Source organism: Podarcis tiliguerta (genome assembly GCF_965153285.1).
Source record: "Podarcis tiliguerta genome assembly, chromosome: 1".
In the NCBI taxonomy this organism is placed as follows: domain Eukaryota; kingdom Metazoa; phylum Chordata; class Lepidosauria; order Squamata; family Lacertidae; genus Podarcis; species Podarcis tiliguerta.
Window position 1 is genome coordinate 129,759,164 of NC_139534.1, and position 26,634 is coordinate 129,785,797.

General features: G+C 48.2%; 1 protein-coding gene across 1 annotated transcript; it reads left to right on the forward strand.

Annotated features, from left to right (window-relative positions):
- On the forward strand, positions 1–25,977 carry GMFB (glia maturation factor beta). The gene is made up of 7 exons (XM_083440581.1): positions 1–190; positions 6,745–6,841; positions 11,165–11,214; positions 13,733–13,782; positions 16,246–16,328; positions 18,083–18,156; positions 25,117–25,977. The coding sequence occupies exons 1-7, from the start codon at positions 188–190 to the stop codon at positions 25,186–25,188; spliced, it is 429 nt and encodes a 142-aa protein (XP_083296707.1). The 5' UTR covers positions 1–187; the 3' UTR covers positions 25,189–25,977.
- Positions 25,978–26,634: the final 657 nt, after the last annotated feature.

Below are 26,634 nucleotides of genomic sequence, written 5' to 3' on the forward strand. Positions count from 1 at the left end.
CCGTAGCTCAGGCGGCGCCTCCGAACCCTGCCCAGCTGCGCCTCCGATTGGCTCGGGGGCCGGGACGGACATGCGCGCTGAGCGGGTCTGAGGCCGGATTGAAAGGGAGCCGGGGAGGGCACTCGAGGGCTCTTAAAGGGGCCGCGCTGCTGAAGGGACTTGAGGGGAAGGCTGTTGCGGGAGCAAGATGGTGAGTGCGGGGGGATCGCTGGGGCGGCGAGGGGAGGCCCGGGCTGGCTCCTTCGCCGCTTCCACATTCCCGGGAAGGTTTGTGCCCTTAGAGTCCGAGGTGGGGTGTCTAAAAACCCCTCCCATGTCCCTGCTGGGGGTCTCCGTCGTGCGGGGGGGGGGGGGGGAGGAAGAGGACGATATGGCATTTTGAGCAATAAATGTGACTTTTGACAAAAAAATATAGATGTGGCGATGGCCTCCCGCTGCAGGGATGGTTTGGTATTTGTTTAAACCGTGTATGTTCTTGGGGGGGGGGGTGTTGTTACAGGTTTGTTTTGTTCTTGTTCTTATTATGTATCTTTATTTTGTGTGTGTTTTTTTATGCTGCGAACTGCCCTGAGATCTTTGGGGGAAGGGCGGTGTGCAAATTTAATAAATAAAACAAGCACTTAAAACTTAAAACAATACATTTTCCCAGACTTTGGGGAATGCTAGAGAAAGGGAAAAAAACCAAAAACTGTGATGCTTCATTGCAAAGAAAGGGCCAGATTTTAATGTTTTAATGTTGTATTTTAATCTTGTTTTTAAGTTGTATTCATTCAGCTTGTTTTTATTATTGTTTGTTTGCCGCCCTGAGCCTGGCCTTGGCTGGGGAGGGCGGGGTATAAATAAAAATTATTATCATTATTTTACCCACTTTGCATTTAGTGGGACTGTGCTTGGAAAAGGTGCTGGCCAGGCTGCCTCCCTGCCCCGCACCCTCTTTTTTGTCTTATTTTAACTGCCCCACCCTGATCCACTCGCCCTCTGGAAATGGCAGGATCGGGGGTGCATTCCAAAGAATGATCTGGATTCGTTTCTCTTTGCCACACTTAAGTGCCATGCCCAAGTGTGTTTTCCTGTACTCCCTAATCCAGGACGAGTATACTTTATGTCTGTATTCACACCAGGAATGTGGATTAAATTTCCCCTCGTCACTCACTGCAAGCATGAATGGAAAGGGTGTGGAGATGAGTGGCTGAAAAATGCTCCACCCGGGGATAAATCCACATTCTGCGATGTGGAAAGTGCAGTCCTGTGTGTGCCTACTTGGAAGTAAGCCCTACTGAACTCACTCCCACATAGGTCTGTCCAGGATTGCAGCCTGAGTCCTTGTCCTTGTGATGGGAGGGGTTGATGGTAGGACTTTCCCCTTAATACAGTGGTACCTCGGGTTACAGACGCTTCAGGTTACAGACTCTGCTAACCCAGAAATAGTACCTCTGGTTAAGAAGTTTGCTTCAGGATGAGAACAGAAATTGTGCTCCGGTGGTGTGGCAGCAGCAGCGGGAGGCCCCATTAGCTAAAGTGGTACCTCAGGTTAAGAACAGTTTCAGGTTAAAAACGGATCTCCGGAACGAATTAAGTACTTAACCCGAGGTTACACTGTAAATGTTTATTCCTAAAGTGGAGCATGTAATCTGCATTGTCCCAGGATACTTCAACCCTGTTCCCACTAATGGACTCACAGCTTTCCATTGAGTCGCAGGTCAATTCTGTGCCCAGGGCAGCTGTCTACCAGCTCCATCCAGTACGCAGGATGAGACCCTCCCTGCCCGCAGACTGTCTCGCTTGAGTGGTGCATGCTCTGGTTATCTCCCGCTTGGACTACTGCAATGTGCTCTACGTGGGGCTACCTTTGAAGGTGTCCCGGAAACTACAACTAATCCAGAGTGTGGCAGCTAAACTGGTGACTGGGAGTGGCCGCCGAGACCACATAACACTGGTCCTGAAAGACCTACATTGGCTCCCAGTACGTTTCCGGGCACAATTCAAAGTGTTGGTGCTGACCTTTAAAGTCCTAAACGGCCTCGGTCCTGTATACCTGAAGGAGCGTCTCCACCCCCATCGTTCTGCCCGGACACTGAGGTCCAGCTCCGAGGGCCTTCTGGCGGTTCCCTCATTGCGAGAAGCAAAGCTACAGGGAACCAGGCAGAGGGCCTTCTCGGTGGTGGCGCCCCCCCCTGTGGAACGCCCTCCCATCAGATGTCAAAGAAATAAACAACTATCGGACTTTTAGAAGACATCTGAAGGCAACCCTTTTTAGGGAAGCTTTTAATATTTGATGAATCATTGTATTTTAATATTCTGCTGGAAGCCGCCCAGAGTGGCTGGGGAAGCCCAGCCAGATGGGCGGGGTATAAATAATAAATTATTATTATTATTATTATTATGGATACTTGGAAGCTAGTTCTCTTGCGTTCAATGGGACTCCTTCAATTTAAGTACGATCTGGATCAACACCAGTGATTTTTGTATGGGCGTCATTATGCACTTTAGCCACCCTGGAAAATAATAACATAAAGACCTGTGAGAGGATGGTATTTTTCCTTGGTATCTCTTCCAAGGCACACCCTTGCCTAGTCATTCTAATCTGCTTCCGTTAATGGTAAACTTGGAACCGGGCTGGCTGTTGTGTTCGGCTAATCTGGTGTAAAAGGTGGTGGTGTGTATGCATACATCTTAAGTTCCCTTTTGGCTCCTTCGGTCCATCTAATTGATCTGAGAAAGCTAAAGTAGAACAGTTGCACTTTTCCAAAATGGGATGCCTTCACTTTGGGAAATCATTGAGGCAAGGGTCCCCACCTCACCCACAACTGCCTTCTCTCCCCTCTTCCCCCAAACCCTCTCATGGAGCCCAGAAAGGGCTGAATCTGCTATCTGCCTCTAGTCTCTTGGGCAAGTTCACACCAGTATAAACACCCTCTTGTTCCTTTTCTGCCCACCCACCACTGCTGCTTATGTTTAACTCTCTGTTCACCCTCCAACCATCATCACGTCTTTGTTACTGTTCTTATTATGAATTTTGTGTTTTTATTTTGTACAGTGGTACTTCGGGTTAAGTACTTAATTCGTTCCGGAGGTCCGTACTTAACCTGAAACTGTTCTTAACCTGAAGCACCACTTTAGCTAATGGGGCCTCCTGCTGCCGCCGTGATTTCTGTTCTTATCCTGAAGCAAAGTTCTTAACCTGAAGCACTATTTCTGGCTTAGTGGAGTGTGTAACCTGAAGCGTATGGAACCTGAAGTGTATGTAACCTGAGGTACCACTGTATTTTTACGGCGTGAACTGCCCTGAGATCTATGGACAAAGAAGGGCAGTATGCACATTAATAATAATAATAATAATAATAATAATAATAATAAAAAATAAATAAAAAAAACCAATAATAATAATAATAACCATTCTTTGGAAGCAATCAGTGTCAGCTGGTGGGAGGGGGCTGGTCCTGTGCAAAGAGGGCAGATCGGTTAGATGGCCTTGGGTCTTGGTCTTGGCACTTTGGAAGCAAAGGAATCTGCCTTCTCCTGTGTCAGGCCATTGGCCCATCCCACTCAGCATGGTCTACACCAGGGGTCTGCAACCTTTAAGACAAAAAGAGCCACTTGGATCCGTTTCTGAAGGGGGAAAAACTGGGAGCCGCAAAACCATTGCGACATTTAAAACAAATATATCTCCGGAGCCGCGATCTGACAGCGGGCGGGAAGGTGATGTCGGGACTGTGCGTGACTAACGCATGCACCGCCCCCATGCGACGTCACAGCCAGTACAGCGCCCACCACAGCGGGGAGTGTCGGGGCGCACAATGCGCCTCCTCCCCTCGCTAGTATCTGCCCCGGAGCCGCGGCAAAAGTGTAAAAGAGCCACATGCGGCTCTGGAGCCGCGGGTTGCTGACCCCTGGTCTACACTGACTGGCAGCTGCTCTCCAGGGTTTCAGGCAGGGGTCTCTCCTAGCTACACCTGCATGTGCTGGGGAGTGAACCTGGACCTTTCTGTGTGCAAAGCAGATGTTCTGCCAGCTGAGCCACGGCCACATCCCCTTTGTACGTTTTTCGCTCGCCCTGCCCAACCTCTCTTAAATTCTTAACTCCTTGCGATGCTCAAAAGGCTAGTTCTCAAGGAAATTGGCTTGTGTGCTGAAAGCCTCTTTCAACAGGCTTCGGTTAGACTTTAGAGGCCTTGAGCTGTTTTGTTTGTGAGAGCTCTTAGCCTTAAGTCTGGCTGTGAGTAAAAAAAAAAAAGAAAAGAGAAAAGTAGGGCATGTCTGTCTTGCAAAACCTAATCCAGTTTTACTGTCAAGATTTCTGCCTCCTCCCCACCCCAGGAATTAGGTGCTTTGTGGGTTTGCACAGGAGCTGAAGATCCTCTACTAGATTCCTCACTCCTCTGAATAAAAATTATTTTTAGTTCCAGCAAAAGAAACAATGAGATGGTCCCTGTCCCAAAGAGCTTACAATTGAAACAGCAGCGCCAGAAGTGGAGTCCCTCTGCCTCCCACCCCAAAAAATCCTCTGGCATTTAAACAGGTTTAAACCCTTGCACAGAAGTCATTCCAAATCCCCACACGGCAGGGAGGTGTAAGCTAGAGACTCGCAAATGCCTTTCCTTCTCTTTTCCTTGGCAACAGGGCTGCAGTCAGCTGTTCTGGTGCTTACGGGTGCCTTGCTGGCTCAGGGCCTCCTATGATGAGCAAATGATTTCTGGGTGGTGCAAGTACCTGGAGGCAGCCTATTCAGGGAACTGGGCTGTGCCTCCGCCTGACACAATCGCTGAGCTGCATTTATTTGTGAGCGTAACCGCCGGGAGTACATTTTCACAAAGCTACTTGTAGGAGTAGAGAATCTCAGGCTGGAATAACGAAGGACGTCTTTTGCGGCAACGATTTGCCTCCTCTCTCCTGTTTCTGCTCTTTGCGGTCCTTCCACTTGCATCAGCTTGGCCTTTCCATGCTGGAAATGACTATCTGAGATGCATTTCACTGCAGAGAGCAAAGGAATTTGCAGGATCGGTTTTGTTTTGTCTTATCTGTATAGTGTAAGATGAACATTGAGGCAGTGATGTATATCCAGAAACTCTCTGGTGAGGTCTAAGTCCTGGCGGGGGGATAACTTCATCTTGTCCCTTTATTTGCTTATTTTTATATCCCAACTTTTTTCCATGGAGGCATACACAATTCTCCCCTTCTCATTTTATCCTTGTAGAAACCTTGTGAATTGTGGTTCAGCAACACCTGGAGAGCCAATATACCTGGCTTAATAATAATAATAATAATAATAATAATAATAATAATAATAATTTATTATTTGTACCCCGCCCATCTGGCTGGGTTTCCCCAGCCACTCTGGGTGGCTTCCACAAAGACCAAAAATACACTAAGATGTCACACATTAAAAACTTCCCTGAACAGGGCTGCCTTCAGATGTCAGGTAGTTGTTTATCGCTTTGACATCTGATGGGCGGGCGCCACTACCAAGAAGGCCCTCTGCCTGGTTCCCTGTAACTTGGCCTCTCGCAGTGAGGGAACCGCCAGAAGGCCCTCGGAGCTGGACCTCAGTGTCCGGGCAGAACGATGGAGGTGGAGACGCTCCTTCAGGTATACAGGACCGAGGCCGTTTAGGGCTTTCAAGGTCAGCACCAACACTTTGAATTGTGCTCGGAAACGTACTGGGAGCCAGTGCAGGTCTTTCAAGACCGGTGTTATGTGGTCTTGGCGGCCGCTCCCAGTCACCAGTCTAGCTGCCGCATTCTGAATTAGTTGCAGTTTCCAGGTCACCTTCAAAGGTAGCCCCACGTAGAGCGCATTGCAGTAGTCCAAGCGGGAGATAACCAGAGCATGCACCACTCTGGCGAGACAGTCATCCACCATCAGTGGCCAACCAGATCACCTCTATTTCTGGACTTTCCCAGTGGCATGAGCAGAAAAGTCCATTTCCTCAAGTTCTCCGCTTGCAGCAGGAATAGGGAGGCGTGCCTGGACTCCCGACTCCCGCCAGCCAGCATGACCAATGGTTAAGGGAAAAGGGAACTGCAGCCAGCCTGGCAATATCTAGAGGAGGCACAGGTTCCCTATCCCTGGTCTGCAGTAACCTTCCTCATACTGGGGCTACAACTCCCATCAGCCCCCGGTCCCACGTTGGGGAAGGCTGGCGTTGGCAATACGGTGGTACCTCTGGTTGCGAACGGGATCTGTTCCGGAGGCCGTTTCGCAACCTGAAAAGAAAGCAACCCACGACTGCGGATCGCCGCTTCTTCGCATGTGCGTGACGCGCAACCTGAAGCAAACGTAACATGAGGTATGACTGTCCTGAGCAGATAGACCAATGGTTGGACTTTGTGCAAGGCTGCTTCCTCTGTTCTCACTGCAGGATCACAGAGCACAAAGCATTTCGGAATACAGTGGTGCCTCGGGTTAAGAACTTAATTCGTTCTGGAGGTCCGTTCTTAACCTGAAGCTGTTCTTAACCTGAGGTACCAGTTTAGCTAATGGGGCCTCCCGCTGCCGCCGCACGGTTTCTGTTCTCATCCTGAAGCAAAGTTCTTAACCCGAGGTACTATTTCTGGGTTAGCGGAGTCTGTAACCTGAAGCGTCTGTAACCCGAGGTACCGCTGTAGTTACTTGTTTCCTCTTATTAGTTTCTGGGGCTTTGCGCCAGACCTTCCAACAGATCAGAGAGCTGTGGCTGACTTAAATGTCTTAATAAGAATGTCTTATTCATCTCCCTCCTCGTCTCTCCTTCCCTGCCCCCCGCAGAGTGAATCCCTCGTGGTTTGTGACGTGGCCGAAGACCTTGTGGAGAAGCTGAGAAAATTCCGTTTCCGCAAAGAGACGAACAATGCTGCGATTATCAGTAAGACGTCTGCCCACCGGGGTTTCAAGGCCTTGCGCTGGGTTGGGGTGGAGAAGGGATCTGCTGAGTTAAGAGCAGAAGGCGCTGCGGACTCTGCATTTGGCCTGAGGCCTCCTTGCACTTTGCTTTCTGAGAGCAGAGTTGAAAGAACTTTGGCATTTGGGTGTCAGCAAAAAACGAACAAAAAAACCCTGTCCTAGGCAATTTGGAGAGCGGGTTGAGTGGCAAGCTTTGTGTCTGCCACAGGTTACCAGTTGCTGGAAACCGCCAGATGCGAGAGAAGTCCTGTGGTCGAATCCTGCTTGCTAGTTTCCCGCAGGCCACTGTGAGAACAGAGCTCTCCTTGTGGATTTGTCAGTCCGCTGAGTGGCCGGAGGCAAGATGCGGGCACTTACAGTGGTGCCTCGCAAGACGAAAAGAATCCGTTCTGTGAGTCTCTTCGTCTAGCGGTTTTAAAATCTTGCGAAGCAAGCCCATTAGCGGATTAGCACTATTAGCGGTTTAGCGGCTATTAGTGGCTATTAAAGTCTTAAGGGATTAGTGGATTAGCTGCTAAAAGGCTATTAGCAGCTTAGTGCCTTAGAAAAAGGGGGTGGGGAGTGAAAAAAAAAAACCCCAGGAATCGCAAGACATTTTCGTCTTGCGAAGCAAGCCCATAGAGAAATTCGTCCTGCGAAGCACCTCCAAAACGGAAAACCCTTTCGTCTAGCGGGTTTTCCGTCTTGCGAGGCATTCGTCTTGCGGGGCACCTTTGTACTCCCAACTTTGTATAGCGGCAGAAATGTTGTTGGAAAGTAGTGATCAGTGTTAGAAACTCATATATATAAAAGCTAGGCGGTAAATGGCTTCTTAAACCAAGGTTACGACTGCAAAAGCGGAATGCCTAGATGCCATTTTGGGGCCAGGCGGTTCGAAATTGGTCCCTGAAATTCATTTTGGTTGTGCAGATAAAATACAAAATTCTGCAGGACGTGGTATTAGTGTGTGAAAACAGCCAAGATCCAAGGATTCCCAGGCAAGTGCTTTTAGGTGGTGGAGAGATCAGGCATTATATTGGCGCCCGGTCGTCTTCACTTGGTCGCAGGTGGCCGATAGCCAGGTGCAAAATGCGCCTAGCGTCTGCCTAATTTCGAATGCTGGCGGTGAGAAGTATTGAGGTGGGAAGGGGAGGGGGCTAGAGGCAGAAGTGGGCGGAGCAATGGCCATTACGATTGCCTTTCTTCAGTCAGCCAGATTCCAGCCTTTCAAAGATAAGGGGGCTCTCTCACATTTTGTCTGCACACATTGTGTATACAGTGGTACCACTGGATGCGAACGGGATCCGTTCCGGAGCCTCGTTCGCATCCTGATCAGAACGTAAGACGCGTCTGCGCATGCATGTGACGTCATTTTGAGCGTCTGCGCATGCGCGAGCGGCAAAACCCGGAAGTAACCCGTTATATAAGATAAAAAACAAATACAGTGGTACCTCTGGATGCGAACGGGATCCGTTCCAGAGCCCCGTTCGCATCCTGAACAGAATGTAAGATGCGTCTGCGCATGCGTGGGTCGCGATTTACCACTTCTGCGCATGCACATGATGTCATTTTGAGCATCTGCGCGAGCGACGAAACCCAGAAGTAACCTGTTCCGTTACTTCCGGGTCGCCACAGGACACAACCTGAAAATGCTCAACCAGAAGCATATTTAACCTGAGGTATGACTGCATATAAGCCCTATTCCATGCAAGCAAAGGTATTCTTGGTTGGAGGACACTAGCCAGCCAAATAGGTTTGGGGACAGGGGGAGGGGCTTGAGGAGACGGGGTGTGGCTTAGAGGGAGGCCTGAGGGTTCCCCCTGGCCCTGGGGTCCCCCACTTCTGCTGTAGCAAAGCAGTAGGGTATTAAATGGCCAACAGAGTCTTGGAGGCAGTTTCTCCAAGTTGTCCCAAATTATGTCAACATCGTAATTAAGCTTCGGGTCTGTCTGTCCAGAGCTGACCTTGTTGGCTTCAGTGGCTCCTCCGTGGAGCCTCTTTTATCATCCTGAGGATCCCTTTAAAAAGAAGAAATCGAAAGAGATTACTGCCCTCATGGTTACAAAGATAAGTGGGTTTATCACGGCTTATGTTCTTTTCCAAATGTTTCTTCTTTCTCCTGATTCTCCTTCCCTGCCCTGGTTCAGCAAACGTCTCTTAACTACAACTGCCATCGTGGCATTTGCTATGGGTGGTTTGGTGACGTTGGGCAGTATTTATGTGTGTGTGCATGTGGATGAACTATTTATATCCCACCATAATAAAACACAAGTTACAAGCTAGCTAGCAAAAAAGAAAAGGGGGGGAAATTGCTCAATAGCCACCAGGCAAAAACACATCTAAAAGCACCGTTTTCATCTGGTTCCAAACAGCAAGAATATCTTCCTGAAAAAAAGCAAGTTCTGTAACTTGGGGGTGCTGTGGCTGAGAAGGCCCCGTCCCTGCAGAAGTGTCCCCCATCTTAAATGTATGCACCTGGTTCTTCCTGCCTAAGTGCAGAACCTTACATTTGTCCCTATTGAAATTCATTTTGTAACCTTGGGTCCAGTTCTCCAATCTGTTAAGGTCATATTGAATCATAGCTGTCAACTTTTCCCTTTTCTTGTGAGGAATTCTATTCGGAATAAGGGAATTTCCCTTAAAAAAAGGGAAACGTTGACAGCTATGTATTGAATCCTGATTCTATCTTCTGTGGCATTAGCTCCCCCTCCCAGTTTGGTGTCATCTTCAGATTTGATGAGCATCCCCTCTTTTACTTCATCGCAAGTCATTTATAAAGACATTGAACCACAACGGGCCCAGAACAGAACCCTGTGGCACCCCACTTGCCACCTATTTCAAGGATGGTGAGAAACCTTCCCTTGTGGTAAAACAACAGAGCAAAGTCTTAATAAAAGCTTTTATTTTTATGTTTTTAAAAGCATGTTGTTAATAGCAACCCATGTTGGGATACTGCCAGGGAGACAAAGTCCATCATGACTCCACGTCGTCTCCGGACGTCCATTGATCTCCCGTAGACACGCAGTATCAGCAATTAGCAACACGAGCTCCAGAAATAGCTTGCCACATTCCAGAGCCGTGCACGCTCTATCAGCAGATAATGCACAGCGAAAGATGCACTCAGGAGAGTATTATTTACAAGTTTATTTCTGCGTTGATCAGAACAAAGAAAAACATGACTGCCTGCTTCAGTGTTCCGGCAGAGAGAGAGAGAAACGAAAGCAAAGACACAACAGAAACATCCTGTGAAACAGGAAATACGCAGACTCTGTGACTCACAAAGCCTGCTCCCTTTTAAGGTGGAACGGAAATATCCTAACAGCTAATAGCACACAGTGAGTGCAGGTGGGTCGCCAGTGAGGAGTCAGTGTTACCTGGTAATCACCCTGTGCCACAAAGACACCCCTTTTCTGAGTGTCTTTGTGGCAGAGGGTGATGCTCAACAGCAGGGATGGGAAACCTCAGACCCGGGGGCCACATTCAGCCCTCTAGACCTCTCTCTCTGGCCCTTGGAACTCTTCCCTGGGCCTCATCTCTCGTCAACCTTGCTTTGCACCCTCCTTGAGTGTTTTTGCCTGGCTGGGATTTGCCCTTGAACTTTCCCTTGCTTGTCTGCATGGAAGACAGAGACGGGTTTCCAAATGGCTGTGGAAAATAGCCTCTTGTACAAAGGAAAACATAAGCACCTGTCGTTCCTCCTCCTTTTGCCCCTGGCTCTGCCAACTTCTAGCATTCAGCCCTTGGATCAGTGTCCAGAATCCTCTGGGGTCAGCTGAGAGTTGCTCTGAACACTGGCCTGTTAATTGTGCTATTGTTAATTGAATGAATGTATTATTTCGGTCACAGACCAGTTCCAGCTCACATACAAAATCAGGGAAGTCATGAAACACAATAGGGACACATTTAAATTTGCAGTTCGGTATAAACAGGGACAGTACAGATATAGCAGCAATTAAAATATATAAATTAGATCTTACTCTCTAAAATATAACCCAAAGTTGTCGTTTAAAGCCTTAATCGTGATGGTATCACAGCTTGTTCCCTAGGTTTTATGGCAATTGCACAGAACTTTGCTACCTTTAATGTGATCCCTGGATCTTTGTCCTCTACCAGAGATTTTAAACATTGGCGTTCGGACCCGTTTGGAGATTTTTACTGATAATTGGCTGCAGCCAGAGAGTAAGGCAGGGCGAGCAGCCCTGTGAAAAAGGAAGCAGTAGAAGCATCGACACCAGTGGACCTCGCTGAGTCGTGTTCATTAATTTCAGTGGGTTCATTTCAATTTCTTTCTCCCCTTTTATTATAGTGAAGATCGACAAGGATAAGCAGCTGGTGGTTCTGGATGAAGAACATGAGGTTTGTGGATGGTCTATTTATATGGTGTGGATTTTGTGTCTTTGCCTCTATCTACAAACTGCTTCAAAGCTGCAACTTCTCACAGCAAAGATTTTCTTATTGCTGGATTCCAAAAGTGAACCGCTGCGCCATTTGGAAAATCGTTTCTTTGTCTATTTTCCACGCCACGCTGCCTCTGCCCTTTGCAGCTCTGGCTCCTGCAGGATGCTCTGAAACCACGCCTGGGTGGTCTTGGCAGAAGTAGCAACGTCATGCTTGGCATGTCTGTTCAGAAACAAACCCCGCTGAGTTTGTTGTTGTTTAGTCGTGTCTGACTCTTCGTGACCCCCTGGACCAGAGCAGGCCAGGCACTCCTGTCTTCCACTGCCTCCCGCAGTTTGGTCAAACTCATGTTGGTTGCTTCGAGAACACTGTCCCACCATCTCGTCCTCTGTCGTCCCCTTCTCCTTGTGCCCTCCATCTTTCCCAACATCAGGGTCTTTTCCAGGGAGTCTTCTCTTCTCATGAGGTGACCAAAGTCTTGGAGCCTCAGCTTCAGGATCTGTCCTTCCAGTGAGCACTCAGGGCTGATTTCCTTCAGAATGGATAGGTTTGATCTTCTTGCAGTCCATGGGACTCTCAAGAGTCTCCTCCAGCACCAGAATTCAAAAGCATCCATTCTTCGGCGATCAGCCTTCTTTATGGTCTAGCTCTCGTGGGCTTTATTTCCTAGCTTTTGCCAAGCTGATGCTGTTCAGATGTTTTGGACTACAACTCCCATCAGCCACAGTATGAGTCATCCCTGCTGGGTGGAGCTGATGGGAGTTGTAGTCCGAAATATCTGAACAGCACCAGGTGGTGGTGGTGATGATGATTTATTAGATACCAGCCTTCATCATAAGATACCAGGGTGGTTCACAGAATAAAATGGGCAAAGGCTCTTTAACATCCTTCCGTCGGGCCTGTAAGACAGAGCTATTCTGCCTGGCCTTTAGTTTGAATTCATCCTGATCTTTTATTTCCCTTCCCCTCCCCTTTTTATGAAGATCACCCGCTCTGAGACCCCACAGCAAATTCTCCCCTGGCCTCCTCGCTGGCCCAAGTAGGACCAATTCAGCCAGCTAGCCCTGGGGATTATCTGATTGATTTCTGATTTTTGAATTTTATTGTTATTCATGTTTTTATACCGTATTTATGCTGCTTTTATAATTAAGTGTTTTAAAGTGTTTTAAATTTGTTGTTAGCTGCCCTGAGCCCGGTTTTTGAACCCGGAAGGGCAGGGTATAAATAAAAATTTATTATTATTATTTAAGGGAACATGCTTCATCTCTCAACCCATGTTGAGTGGTGGGAACAGAATGCTTGTAGGTAGGTTCTCCCCACTAGGAATAGTCTGCATGGCTCTTCCAGAGCAGAAGGAGCAGGTTTTCCTCTTCTGTCTGGTAACAGGTGGGTGCCATTTTGGACCGGGGGGGGGGGGCAAGCTGAACCTTTCAAAGCTGCACTGATTTTAACCATTGGTTTCAAAACTGCACAGTTTGCACACTTTGGCTGAAATGCTTAGAGTCACTGGTTTCGAGGCTGCTAGTGCTTTATATGTTGCTTCTCAAAGGATGGAGAGACTTCAGGTCTTTGCCCCAGCAGGCTTAAATCTAGAAAGTGGCAGGACCAGCAGCAAATAGAGTAAGGGGAAGCAAATGGAGGGAATGATGGGACTTGTAGTCCAAAAACATCTGGTGGGCACCAGGTTCTCAAAAGCTGCTCTATGCAGTATACAGCATTACAGAATAGAATGGAAAAGCCTGTATAGAAAGACAACAGCCTAATACTAAACTTAGGAATCATTAACAGTATTGTAATGACCTCTAAACCTGGCATCCAGAATCTAAAAAATGGGCCCAGTCTACAGTGGTGTGTTATGTTGTTATTAAATAAAATTTATATACCACCCTTCATCATAAGTTCTCAGGGCAGTTCACAGAATAAAACACAGAAAACAAAATCAAGTAAATTTATTATTATTATTATTATTATTATTATTATTTATACCCCGCCCATCTGGCTGGGTTTCCCCAGCCACTCTGGGCGGCTTCCAACAAAACACAAAAATACAATAGTCTATTAAACATTAAAAGCTTCCCTAAACAGGGCTGTCTTCAGATGTCTTTTAAAGATAGGACAGCTGCTTATTTCCTTCACATCTGAAGGGAGGGTGTTCCACAGGGCGGGTGCCACCACCGAGAAGGCCCTCTGCCTGGTTCCCTGTAGCTTTGCTTCTCGCAATGAGGGAACCGCCAGAAGGCCCTCGGTGCTGGACCTCAGCGTCCAGGCTGAATGATGGCAGTGGAGAGGCCGAGGATGTTTAGGGATTTAAAGGTCAGCACCGACACTTTGAACTGTGCTCGGAAACGTACTGGGAGCCAGTGTAGCTTAGTTAACTTATTTACTGTCATGTATACCATTTTATACAGCTGTTAGATATATCTGTAGATTCCTGTGTGTACAACCCTGTCTCTTGTTTTATTTTTAATGCTACCAGGGCATTTCTCCAGATGAGCTAAAAGACGAGCTGCCCGAGAGGCAACCTCGATATCCTTTTTTTGGCGGCGGCAATATTTTGCTTTAGAAGAACCCATTTCCGGTCTGCATATTGGTGCTTGCAAAAGCCTCAAGCCATCACAACCAGCTCTGCCTGGGCATGTGGGTTGGACCATGAAAGAGGTGTACAAATCGATGGGTCACTAGTGGCGATTCCAGGTTCAATCCTCACATGGAAACCATCATTTGTCCACAGACTGCTTTTCAGGTCATGTGGCCAGCAGGACTAAATCGCTTCTGGTGCAACGGGACACAATGACAGAAACCAGAGTGCACGGAAACACCATTTACATTCCCGCTGCAGTGGTACCTATTTATCTACTTGCACCTAGTGTGCTTTCAGACTGCTATGTTGGCAGGAGCTGAGACAGAGCAACGGGAGCTCACCCTGTCGTGGGGATTCAAACTGCCAATCTTCTGATTGGCAAGCCCAAGAGGCTCAGTGGTTTAGACCACAGCGCCCCCCGTGTCCCTATGGTGTATTACAATTGCTACACTAGGCAGAAAAGCAGTTAAGTGGTCTGCCAAGAACCTCGGCCATTTTCAAGTGGTCCATGGTGTAAATAGTTTGGGAGTCACTGGCGTAGACAATTTTAAGATAGGTGGGCCAATGGTCTGGCTTGGTACAAGGCCCCTTTTTACAATTCTTGCCCACTAGGGGTGAGAGGCTGTCTTTAGAGGGCCCATTATAAGCTAGGTAAGAGCTGGGGCCTCAATGGACAAACAGGATTCGGATGGAAATTGTTGGTGACAAAGGCCAATGGTCAGGATTAGGGGCGCTGTGGGTTAAACCACAGAGCCTAGGACTTGCCGATCAGAAGGTCGGCGGTTCGAATCCCCGCAACAGGGTGAGCTCCTGTTGCTCGGTCCCTGCTCCTGCCAACCTAGCAGTTCGAAAGCACACCAGTGCAAGTAGATAAATAGGTACCACTCCAGCGGGAAGGTAAACGGCGTTTTTGTTGTCTGGTTCGCCAGAAGCGGCTTAGTCATGCTGGCCACATGACCCGGAAGCTGTACGCCGGCTCCCTCGGCCAATAAAGCGAGATGAGCGCCGCAACCCCAGAGTCGGACACGACTGGACCTAATGGTCAGGGGTCCCTTTACCTTTACCTAATGCGGTTTTAAACAACCTCAGCCTCACCCCAAGAATCTTGGGAAGTGTAGTTTGTTAAGCATGCTGAGCATTGTTAAGGGGACCCCTCACAGCGCTACAGTTCCCAGAGTGGCTTAACAATGCATCTCTCTTCCAAGGGAACTCTGGGAATTGTAGCTCTATGGAGGGTAATAGGAGGCCTCCTAACAGATCTCAGCACCTTTAAACTTAACAAATCTTAAATTTGCAGAGGAAAATATTCTCTTGACTTATATACCCAATACATGAAACCTAATAGAGAGAAAATATGAATGGACTGTCCATGCCCTTACCAAGGCAAAAAGATAGGTATTGATGAACTGGAAAGATTTAAATGCAGCTCTCTTCAATGAGTGGATAGAATATATGTACAAACCTGCAACACATGAACAAGCTGTGTACAAATGTGGACTCGCCATGGACAAATTTAACGATATTTGGAATTTGGGTGGCACTGTGGGTTAAACCACAGAGCCTAGGACTTGCCGATCAGAAGGTCGGTGGTTCGAATCCCCGCAACGGGGTGAGCTCCCGTTGCTCGGTCCCTGCTCCTGCCAACCTAGCAGTTCAAAAGCACACCAGTGCAAGTAGATAAATAGGTACTGCTCCAGCGGGAAGGTAAACGGCGTTTCCGTGCGCTGCTCTGGTTTGCCAGAAGTGGCTTAGTCATGCTGGCCACATGACCCGGAAGCTGTACGCCAGCTCCCTCGGCCAATAAAGCGAGATGAGCGGCGCAACCCCAGAGTCGGCCACGACTGGACCTAATGGTAAGGGGTCCTTTTACCTTTACCTTTATTAGGTTAAGTTTTAGGTTAACTACCGTAACAATCATGCAATGTTTATAGTTTTTTGTTTTTTACAAGGGTGTTATTTTGTTTTATTTTCACATTTTCGTTTACCTGGTGCACTTAAAGTTTTGTACTTCTTATTTTTCCGTAAAGAATATAACAAACAAAACTGCATTTCCCAGCGTTCCTTAGGGAGAAGATGTGACTGTTTTAAAGTGGGATGATTCTGCTTTAAATGCATAGTGCGGATGGGACCTCGCGGTGGAAAGCGGAGTGGGGTGGGGGTGGGGAGGCGCTGCTCAGACCAAACAAGAGTCCCTAGGAAGTGCTTCCAACTGTCTGGTACGATCATGGCTGCCTTTAGTCCATTTTAGCGTTTCATTGATCCGAACGTAGCAGCCCCAGGTATGAACTGCCCTCCTCACCTGTAAACTCTGCTTAAAAACTCAGATACACTGAGCACGTTGCAACGGGCAGGTTTCAAGATCCTCTCTTGCCCAGCCCTCCTTCCATTTTCCTTAACTCTGAGAAAACGTTCATCGTCTACAGCTACAAGTACCAGCACGACGACGGGAGAGTCTCTTACCCGCTCTGCTTCATCTTCTCCAGCCCCGTCGGTAAGTCAAGCTCCATAGAATCATAGAGTTGGAAGAGACCACAAGGGCCATCGAGTCCAACCCCCTGACAAGCAGGAAACACCATCAGAGCACTCCTGACATATGGTTGTCAAGACTCCACCACACACCTTGGCAGCAAATTCCACTGTCGAACAGCTCTTACTGTCAGGAAGTTCTTCCTAATGTTTAGGTGGAATCTTCTTTCTTGTAGTTTGGATCCATTGCTCCGTGTCCGCTTCTCTGGAGCCGCAGAAAACAACCTTTCTCCCTCCTCTATGTGACATCCTTTTATATATTTGAACATGGCTATCATATCACCCCTTAACCTCCTCTTCTCCAGGCTAAACATGCCCAGCTCTCTTAGCCGTTCCTCATAAGGCATTGTTTCCAGGCCTTTGACCATTTTGGTTGCCCTCCTCTGGACACGTTCCAGTTTCTCAGTGTCCTTCTTGAACTGTGGTGCCCAGAACTGGATGATGGGGGCAGTTTCTCCCGTACAAATTCCTGCTCTGCGTGGGGTTGGACTGGATGGCCTTTTAGGGCCCTTCCAGCTCTCTACAGTTCTGTGAAGCAAAACGCAGCCACCTGCTGGGCTTCAAGATGGAGATGGCTGGTTGCCATAAGGACAGCAAGTTCCGCTGGGAGCCATGTTTTAATCGGACGGGACGCAAACACGTCTTAGGATAGCTCTAAGAACAGCCCACACGTGATCTGGGGGTAGGTGGTGTTGGTGAAGCTTGTGAATTCCCCTTTTCAGGACCCCCATGCTCTCAATTTTAAGTATTTACACCTGCCTTTGTTGGTCCGGCGCCCTCCAGAAATTGTTGTTGGACTACAACTCCCATCATGCACTGGCAGGGGCTGATGGGAGTTGTAGTCCAACAGCCTCTGGAGGGAGCCAGGCTGACAAAGCCTGGCTTAGATTTCGGAGCCCAGGAGGTGCAACGCTTAAGAGTTGTCAAGCCAGGACCTGGGTTCAAATCCCCACTGGGCCACGAAGCTCATTTGGTGTGACCTTAGGCCAGTCATTGCCTTCTCTCAGCCCAGCCTGAAGGAATGGGTTTCTGTGTAGTCAGTTTGAAACAGGACCCAAAAATCCCCTCCTCTTCTTTTTCCAAGGGAGCATTTCTAAAATGCATTAACTTGAGCTGTTGAGCAAATGCATAACAAGAACACAGCTGTATAAACAAAGCTCTCTCCTTTATCAGTCACGGCAAAAGATGACCTTGGCTGTTCCAGTGGAGTAGGGCTGATGTGACTGGATTCCTGGGGAAGGGGGAGAGGGTGCCTGGAGGATATATATACTGCATGAAATCTCTCATTTCTTTGGACTTGCTGTGGACTGACCACGCAAGTGCCTCACAGTGTCATCGTGGGGATTAAATTGGGGGGCGGAAATGGTGTACACCACCTTGAGCTCCTTAGAGGAAAAGGTGGGGTATAAATGCAATCAGTTAATAAATGGAAAGGGGCGACTTGCAAGGGACGAGACTCTAGTAGAGCAGCTTTTGCCAACCAGGTGCCCTCCAGAACTACAGTTCCCATCGGCCCAATGGGAGTTGCAGTCCAGAGCATCTGACAGGTGACAGGTTTAGCAGAGCAAGGAGCTGGTAGCGAGTGGGGATTGAAAAGCAGGCAGGCAGTAAAATGGCTGGCCTATTCCATCTGTACCCCTGCCCCGTTCCTCCCGAACAGACTGCCTTAATGCTGGTCCTGCTTTGCTCCTGATCCCGATTCCCTCCCGATAATTGCAGGGTGCAAGCCTGAGCAACAGATGATGTACGCTGGCAGCAAAAATAAGCTCGTACAGACGGCGGAACTCACAAAGGTAAGAGTGGAACGCTCCCAGAATTTGCTGGGTACGAACTTACTGCATTTTGGGGAAAGGTAGTGGCTTAATGGGGGTGGGGAAGGCCTGACTGACTCCAGCTGCAAAAGCTGAGGCTGCTGAAGACCATCTTGGCTGTGAGTCCTGGAAGATCTGCTTCCTGCTTGCAGGACCTTGACTGACTCCAGCTGCAAAAGCTGAGGCTGCTGAGCAGAATCTTGAGCTGTTGTTTTGGATTCTTTCTTGGGTGCGGGTGCTGTTGTTGTTTTGTATCATTTTCAGTCCTGTTGTGATATATATACAGTACACAAATTGCTCCTTTTGGTTGCATACTTTAAATGGTTGATTTATTGTTCATGTCTACTTTTGTTACTTTGCAGTGACATGTTTTTCCCCCATGTTGTAAGCTGCCTTGAGCATGGTTTAAACTGTGGAAAGGTGGCGTACAAATGAATTTATGTATGTATGTGTTGTAGAGCATTTGCCTTGCATGCAGAGGGGTCCTTGGTTCAATTCCTGACTCTGGAGAGATGCTGCCGGTTGGTGTAGCCAGCACTGAGCTAGATGGACTAATGGTCTGATTCGTCATAAGGCACCTTCCTGTGCTAACTTGTTGCTTTCCCCACTGCCTAAACTCTTCTGTCAGTTTTAAATACTTCTATTATCAGGGCATGTGTGTGTGTTTGTGTGTATAGTGGTACCTCAGGTTAAGTACTTAATTGGTTCCTGAAGTCTGTACTTAACCTGAAGCGTTCTTAACCTGAAGCGGACTTTCCCATTGAAAGTAATGGAAAGTGGATTGATCCGTTCCAGACGATGAAAAAACACTCCCTAAAACAGCAATTTAACCCGAATTTTACTGTTTCACCAGACCATTGATCCATAAAATGAAGGCAATACTGTACTATAAAATAAATAATACAGTATTTTAGATGAAAAAAATTTATTTCCAAACTCACTGTTTGGAGGGGGCTCAGGGTCCTCTTCCACAATCACAATGGCTTGGCTCCCGGCATTCGTGGAGGCCTCAGAAAGCTCCTGTGGCTGGAGCCCAGTCGCAGAGCCTCTGTAGGTCCCGTGGATGTCGGGGTTTGGCTCCAGGCAGCGGCGAGGCCTCCCAGAGCTTGGACAACTTACCCGGGTTACAATCGTTCATAACCCGAAAAAACGTAAGTTGAAGCGTTTGTAACCCGAGGTACCACTGTAATGTGGTGCCTATAAAATTCTGTGCTAAGGGGGAAACTGAACTTTGTAGCCTGTGCGTAGTATACAGATCTGCCCCTATAAATTAGACAAAATTACTTTACTCTGCTAGTTGGGCAGAGAGGCAGAGAACTGGCACTGAGTCACTGTCGCTTTTTGTGCAAGAGATCTTCTGGCCTGTGGGGAGAAAGGCGCCCTGTGGCTAGCTTCAGACTTCACTGGGCTTCCATTTCCTTTTTTTAAAAAAAAAATTTAATGTTAGAATCATAGAATCATAGAGTTGGAAGAGACCACAAGGGCCATCGAGTCCAACCCCCTGCCAAGCAAATTCCACTGTCAAACAGCTCTTACTGTCAGGAAGTTCTTCCTAATGTTTAGGTGGAATCTTCTTTCTTGTAGTTTGGATCCATTGCTCCGTGTCCGCTTCTCTGGAGCAGCAGAAAACAACCTTTCTCCCTCCTCTATGTGACATCCTTTTATATATTTGAACATGGCTATCATATCACCCCTTAACCTCCTCTTCTCCAGGCTAAATATGCCCACCTCCCTTAGCCGTTCCTCATAAGGCATCGTTTCCAGGCCTTTGACCATTTTGGTTGCCCTCCTCTGGACACGTTCCAGTTTGTCAGTGTCCTTCTTGAACTGTGGTGCTCCATGTTATTGGAGTTTATAAAGAAAAATACAAAGATTATTGTCAAATATCTCCTTTTTTTTGTCCAAACTAAAACATTAATCCAGAGGCAGAAGAGGGGTGGGGGAACTAGAGAGAAAGAAAGACAGGAGGAGGGAGGGAGGAATAGAAAAGGAATTAAAAGAGAAAGTAGAAAGAGAGAGAAAAGTTAAGAAGTTGGTTTTCCATTTCCAGTTTCATAAGGGCTGGTCACTCAGCTACATGCGCATGAATGCACAGGTGTGCCAGGAAGCCAGGTGTGCTTTGAGGGATGGGGACACCCAGGCAGGCACACGGACAGCACTGGCCGATGGCATCCTTTCACCTCTGGATAACCCTTGTAAGTTTCAGATGGGTTGGGAAGGCGGGCAAGAGAGGGGCATCCGCTCTCGCCTGCCTTCACGCCTATTTAAACTGACTAATGTGGGGGAGGGAGACAGTGCTCCTGAAGGTAGGAGTCTATCAATTGATGAAGATGATCATCCAAATGTTCCTTATGAGGAACGGCTAAGGGAGCTGGGCATGTTTAGCCTGGAGAAGAGGAGGTGAAGGGGTGATATGATAGCCATGTTCAAATATATAAAAGGATGTCACATAGAGGAGGGAGAAAGGTTGCTTTCTGCTGCTCCAGAGAAGCAGACACGGAGCAATGGATCCAAACGACAAGAAAGAAGATTCCACCTAAACATTAGGAAGAACTTCCTGACAGTAAGAGCTATTTGACAGTGGAATTTGCTGCCAAGGAGTGTGGTGGAGTCTCCTTCTTTGGAGGTCTTTAAGCAGAGGCTTGACAACCATATGTCAGGAGTGCTCTGGTGGTGTTTCCTGCTTGGCAGGGGGTTGGACTCGATGGCCCTTGTGGTCTCTTCCAACTCTAGGATTCTATGATTCTATTCAGGGCAGACAGGGACCAGCGCAAGCTGTCTGGCTCACAGTCTTGCAGAGCAAATCTGGTGTGGAGAACTGGATTTCTAGCTGTGCGCTCCAGCTTCCAAGGGAGACAAGAATTAGATCAGCCTTCTCTAACCTGGTGCCACCCACATGGTTTGGACCACAGCTCCCCTCTGCCCCAGGCATCTAGGGCAGGGCAAACTAGACTTCCAGCTTATTATACCCTTCGGCTTCCTACTGTGCCCTTAATCCTCCGAGCTGGCCTGTCTCAAGCAGGGTTGCGTTCTCCTGCCTGGTCCTTCCATCGCTCCCCTGAGGAGACTCTTCCTTCCACCCCACCACGTTTTCCATAATCGCCCTACTGTGGTTTTGAGTGCAGTCACTAATCTGCGCTGTGTGATGGAGCTTCGGGGCCCCCCTCCCATCTTTCCATTTTACATCAATGCATGAATCAATAGTGTAAAATGTGATCTGAGCTGACATCTCTGCCTGCATTCAGAGGAAGCATTAAATAACATCGCAGTGGCTAATGCACCCCTCTTCTGCCCCCCTGTTCCTCAGGCAATTCCTAGGGCAGGGCAGCAGCTGCAGCTCTTCTTTTTCTCCACCTCTGAGAGATCCTGCAGAGCAGGGGTGGGTGACTCTCAGGCCAGCGGGCCAGTCTTGACCCACCCACTGGGTCCAAGTTGGCCTGGGAGGCTGTATCCTCCAAACCACACTGCCCAACAGCGGACGTCTCTGGATTAAGTATCAGGGATGTGATCGGTGTTTGTCGTTGGCCTCCCTCTGTCTCGAGAGACAATGGAGCGTGCCTCCGAGGGTGAAGTCAAACCTCTGTGTTAGCTACACCGAAGTGACGTCCCTGGGGCGCAAGCCTGGGCAGGGTGTATGGAGGTCCTGGGCTGACCAGATAAAGAGGAGAAGAAGAGTTCGGATTTGATATCCCGCTGTAATGGTTCTAGGGGTTGCTCGTGCGTAAGTTGCCTTTACTCCTGGCTAGGTTGCCTGGTTGAACCCTTTTTGTCTGGACAGCCTCATGTTCCGTGGCTGCCTCAGTCGCTGGCAGAATCCGTCAGTGGGCGTTTCTTGAACCTCTTCCAGCATAGAAGCTGTTTGACGCCCAGTCTTCTTCTACTTTGCCTGCGCGGAAGTCTTCTGCGCAAAGTGGGTGTGGGCAGCGGAGTACTTGTGCCCTCTCCGCTGGTCTCCTGCGAAGAGTCCTGGAGCCATCTCTCCGATTCCCCCATCTGCCCCCCTTCTCCACTGGTGTTACGCTGATTTCCTTCCCCAGCGGATGGGCTACCTCTCTCCCTACTGGGACCCTCTCCGCCATCCCTCTGGAGCCTCCTCTCCGCCTCCAGCTCCGATGGCAGTTCCCTGACACCCGCTTTATCACTACCCTAAGGAGTTTAGGGAAGATAGACTAAAGGATTCTGCCCAAGGCCTGATACCCCCAAAGTTGTGATGTTTTGCTTACGGGAAAGGCAAACCTGCCAATGCAGAGGGATTCCTTTCCGGCCCTTTGACAGTGACCTTGACGTAGCAGCGCCTGTGTACCTGTGGAGAAAAGGTTAACCTGCAAAAGAAGTCTTAACTGAGGGTGGGTAGGGTGGGAGCCAACTGAAGATTCCCAGGTAAGATCCTCCCCTATTGTGTGGCCAGGTAGTCCCTCCCCCTACCTGTCCTGATCACCTTGGCAACGCCTCCCCAGGTGGGATTGGGCAACTGGCTGAGGTAGGCGGAGACCTCCAGGTATTCCACATGGGGAAGGCGAAGCCAAGCCTGTGCTAATGGTGCTGCATAGGGTCCTGGGGGCTGCGCACGACCATGCAAAGGGTGCCCTCCATTTAATGTGGAGAGTGGTCGCAACATAAACAAGACACGAAGAAGAAGAGGAGGAGGAGTTTGGATTTGATATCCCGCTTTATCACTACCCAAAGGAGTCTCAAAGCGGCTAACAATCTCCTTTCCCTTCCTCCCCCACAACAAACACTCTGTGAGGTGAGTGGGGCTGAGAGACTTCAGAGAAGTGTGACTGGCCCAAGGTCACCCAGCAGCTGCATGTGGAGGAGCGGGGAAGCGAACCCAGTTCACCAGATTACGAGACTACCGCTCTTAACCACTACACCACACTGGCTCTCACTGATGGGGTCCAAAGGAAAGCAGCGCAAGACATTTGGCACCAGCTTGGCTGCAGGAGTTGCCAGGAGGAGGCACTCTACTCCAGATTTACTCCTGAGCCTTATTATTCTCCTGAAGCGAAGCCAGGTTTAGGATCAGTGTTTTCCTTCTCCTATATGGGCTGCTTTCCCAGGTTAATCATAGAATCATAGAAGAGTTGGAATAGACCACAAGGGCCATCGAGTCCAACCCCCTGCCAAGCAGGAAACACCATCAGAGCACTCCTGACATATGGTTGTCAAGCCTCTGCTTAAAGACCTCCAAAGAAGGAGACTCCACCACACTCCTTGGCAGCAAATTCCACTGTCAAACAGCTCTTACTGTCAGGAAGTTCTTCCTAATGTTTAGGTGGAATCTTCTTTCTTGTAGTTTGGATCCATTGCTCCGTGTCCGCTTCTCTGGAGCAGCAGAAAACAACCTTTCTCCCTCCTCTATGTGACATCCTTTGATATATTTGAACATGGCTATCATATCACCCCTTAACCTCCTCTTCTCCAGGCTAAACATGCCCAGCTCCCTTAGCCGTTCCTCATAAGGCATCGTTTCCAGGCCTTTGACCATTTTGGTTGCCCTCCTCTGGACACGTTCCAGTTTGTCAGTGTCCTTCTTGAACTGTGGTGCCCAGAACTGGACACAGTACTCCAGGTGAGGTCTGACCAGAGCAGAATACAGTGGCACTATGACTTCCCTTGATCTAGATGCTATACTCCTATTGATGCAGCCCAGAATTGCATTGGCTTTATTAGCTGCCGCGTCACACTGTTGGCTCATGTCAATGAACCCCACCTGCCCCTCACTTCCCTCTGCAGCATGTGCAGGAATTGCCTTCTTGACTGTTGGACCAAGTCTTGGTCTCGTCCGCTCAATCCTGTCTTCGCATGCAGGTGAAGTCCCAAGTCACCGAGGGTTTGAGACCCATTGGCTTCCCTCACCCAGTTTAGCAGGCAAATCAAATCTGTTCCTGGGGTGTGTCGTCACATGCTGACAGCTTACCAAAGCGTTCTGCCTGTGCAAAGGCTTCTCTGTTAGGAAAACATTATTTAAGACACAGATAAAAGTTCCTGGAAGCTTTAAAGAGGGTTCCAGATTTTTTTCTTTAGTGTGTAGGAGTGCCACTCGAGGCTTGCTTGGTGTCAGCTGGAGGTGCAAATAAAGGGAGGGAGTTGCAGGCTGCAGTTTCCGCACGAGGAAAGCACACACACACACACACTGTCAGCACGCACTCTGACAACAAGGTTGGAAGTAAGACAATGTGTGCTGCTGATACTGTGAGTTTTGCTGCATCGGGATTGTTAATTACTGGACTGAGATTATACCGTGCTGGAGAGATAATAATAATAATAAATTTTATTTATATCCCGCCCTCCCCAGCCAAAGCCGGGCTCAGGGCGGCTAACAACAATAAAATAGTACAACATTCTAAATTAATATAAAATTAATTCAAATCAAATTGATGACAACCATTAGGCTAAAATTCTGTGAGGATTACAGAAGGAGGGGGTCAGACTGTGCCTTGGCCAAAGGCCTGGTGGAACAGCTCTGTCTTGCAGGTCCTGCGGAAAGATGTCAAGTCCCGCAGGGCCCTAGTCTCTTGTGACAGAGCGTTCCACCAGATTGGAGCCATAGCCGAAAAGGCCCTGGCTCTGGTTGAGGCCAGCCTAACCTCTCTGTGGCCTGGGACCTTCAGGATGTTTTTGTTTGAAGACCGTAAGTTCCTCTGTGGGGCATACTAGGAGAGGCGGTCCTGTAGGTACGAGGGTCCTAGATAAAGAAGTAATGTAAATAGCTTGTATATAATAGTAACGCAAAGGCAACCAGTCAAGCAATAAAGAAGCTTGAATTTGAGTATGATTCCTGTTCTTGTCCTCTGCCTCCGGGGAAAACTCTGCTACAAACATTAAGACATGGTTTTACAGAGGTGCCACCACACAAGTGGAAAAGCTTGTTGTATCGGCCGAGACCATAGTTGCTAACACAATACTTTTATTCCCCCCCCCCTTTTTTTTTTACTAAAGGTATTTGAAATCAGGAATACAGAAGACCTCACTGAGGAGTGGCTGCATGAGAAACTTGGCTTCTTCCATTGAAAGACTCTTTAAGCATTCCAGCCTGGCGTGAACTGGAACCAGACACGGCGCCTCCTCCTCCTCCTCCTCCTTTTTAGACCCACAAAGGATGCACTGTATTTATAGTCGTTTCCTGCAGTGTGTGTATGTATGTACATATATATTTTTGTGCGTGCAAAGTTTATACAAGCCTGGGGAGATGCGGCAGTAACCAAACTTTGCCCAAGGCGTCGTTTCCCCTTCCCTCTCTTTAGTAACTGTTTTAAAAGGGAACAGCTCTCCCGCAGGGACAATTCCACCTCCCCTCCCTCTTGTGACTAATATTTCTATATGGCTTAATCTGGAACTCGTAACTGTGACATGTAATGTGGCACAGTCTTCCTCCAAGGAACGCTTCCTGCGCAAGCCCCGCTTAAGATGAATGGGACCCTCTGTATCGCTCTTGCTTGTGTCCGTGGGCTCTCTTTGCAGGATGTTCCCAGTCAAATGTGTAGCCTTTTCTTGCCCCTTCGCCTAAGCTGCAGAGGCATCTTTGTTGGACAAAAACTGGACACTTAATGGCTTGTATGTGAAAACAGCATTTTCTTAAGTGACTTGAATCTTCTAGACATAAAAGGGTTTAGGACCAATCTCAAATGCAATTTTTCTGAAGTATGAATCACACCCTCGCTTCTTCAGTTTTTCAGAATGGACCGCTTCCTTTCCTCTTTAAAATTCCAACGATATTCTCAGTTGATCTTGTGTCAACGTAATTCCATTTCGGGTCAAAAGTTTGACCCGTCTATTTTTCTTCTCTCTGTGTGTAGTAGATAGTCCCTCTTTTTTCTTTTACTAGTCCAAAGGGAAGTAGATTTCTTAAAAATAATAATCAAAAAATCCGTAAGGGCTCAGTAACACTCTGGTGAACATCCATTAAGTCTTTATACGCAGTTTTTATTAACTGTTCTCTTCTCTTTTTTATACAAGCACTTCTCTGTGTGCCTTTCTTTTCTTTTTTAACATTTCTTTATCTCTCCATTGATTGTAAGAGAATCTTATGCTGCCAGTTTTTAAACACTAGACTTGATACACAGGCCGACTGCCTAAAAGATGAGGGCACACGGTGTCTGATCAATTTCATCTGGAGGGGCAGATTCTGCGGCTGCTATTGCCACGATTTAAAGCGGGGTGCTTTGCCTGGTGAAAACCCAGAAAGATCCACGAAAACAAACCCTGCTCCTTAGTATTTGAATGTCCAGCCCACCTCTGCTCTGGGCTCCGTGACCCATGGACAGGACGGTGTACATGCTGTGATTCTGCAGGTAGCAGAATCCCGCTTGCAGAATTCCTGAATGCTGAATTGCTGAATGCAGAATTGCATTCAGAATTCCGCTTGCAGAATTCCTGACCACCTTGGCTGTCTTGTTCCTCTTTCAAGCTAGTCTCTATCCCACCTTGGTGCTCTCCAAATATTTTGTCCTACTGCTC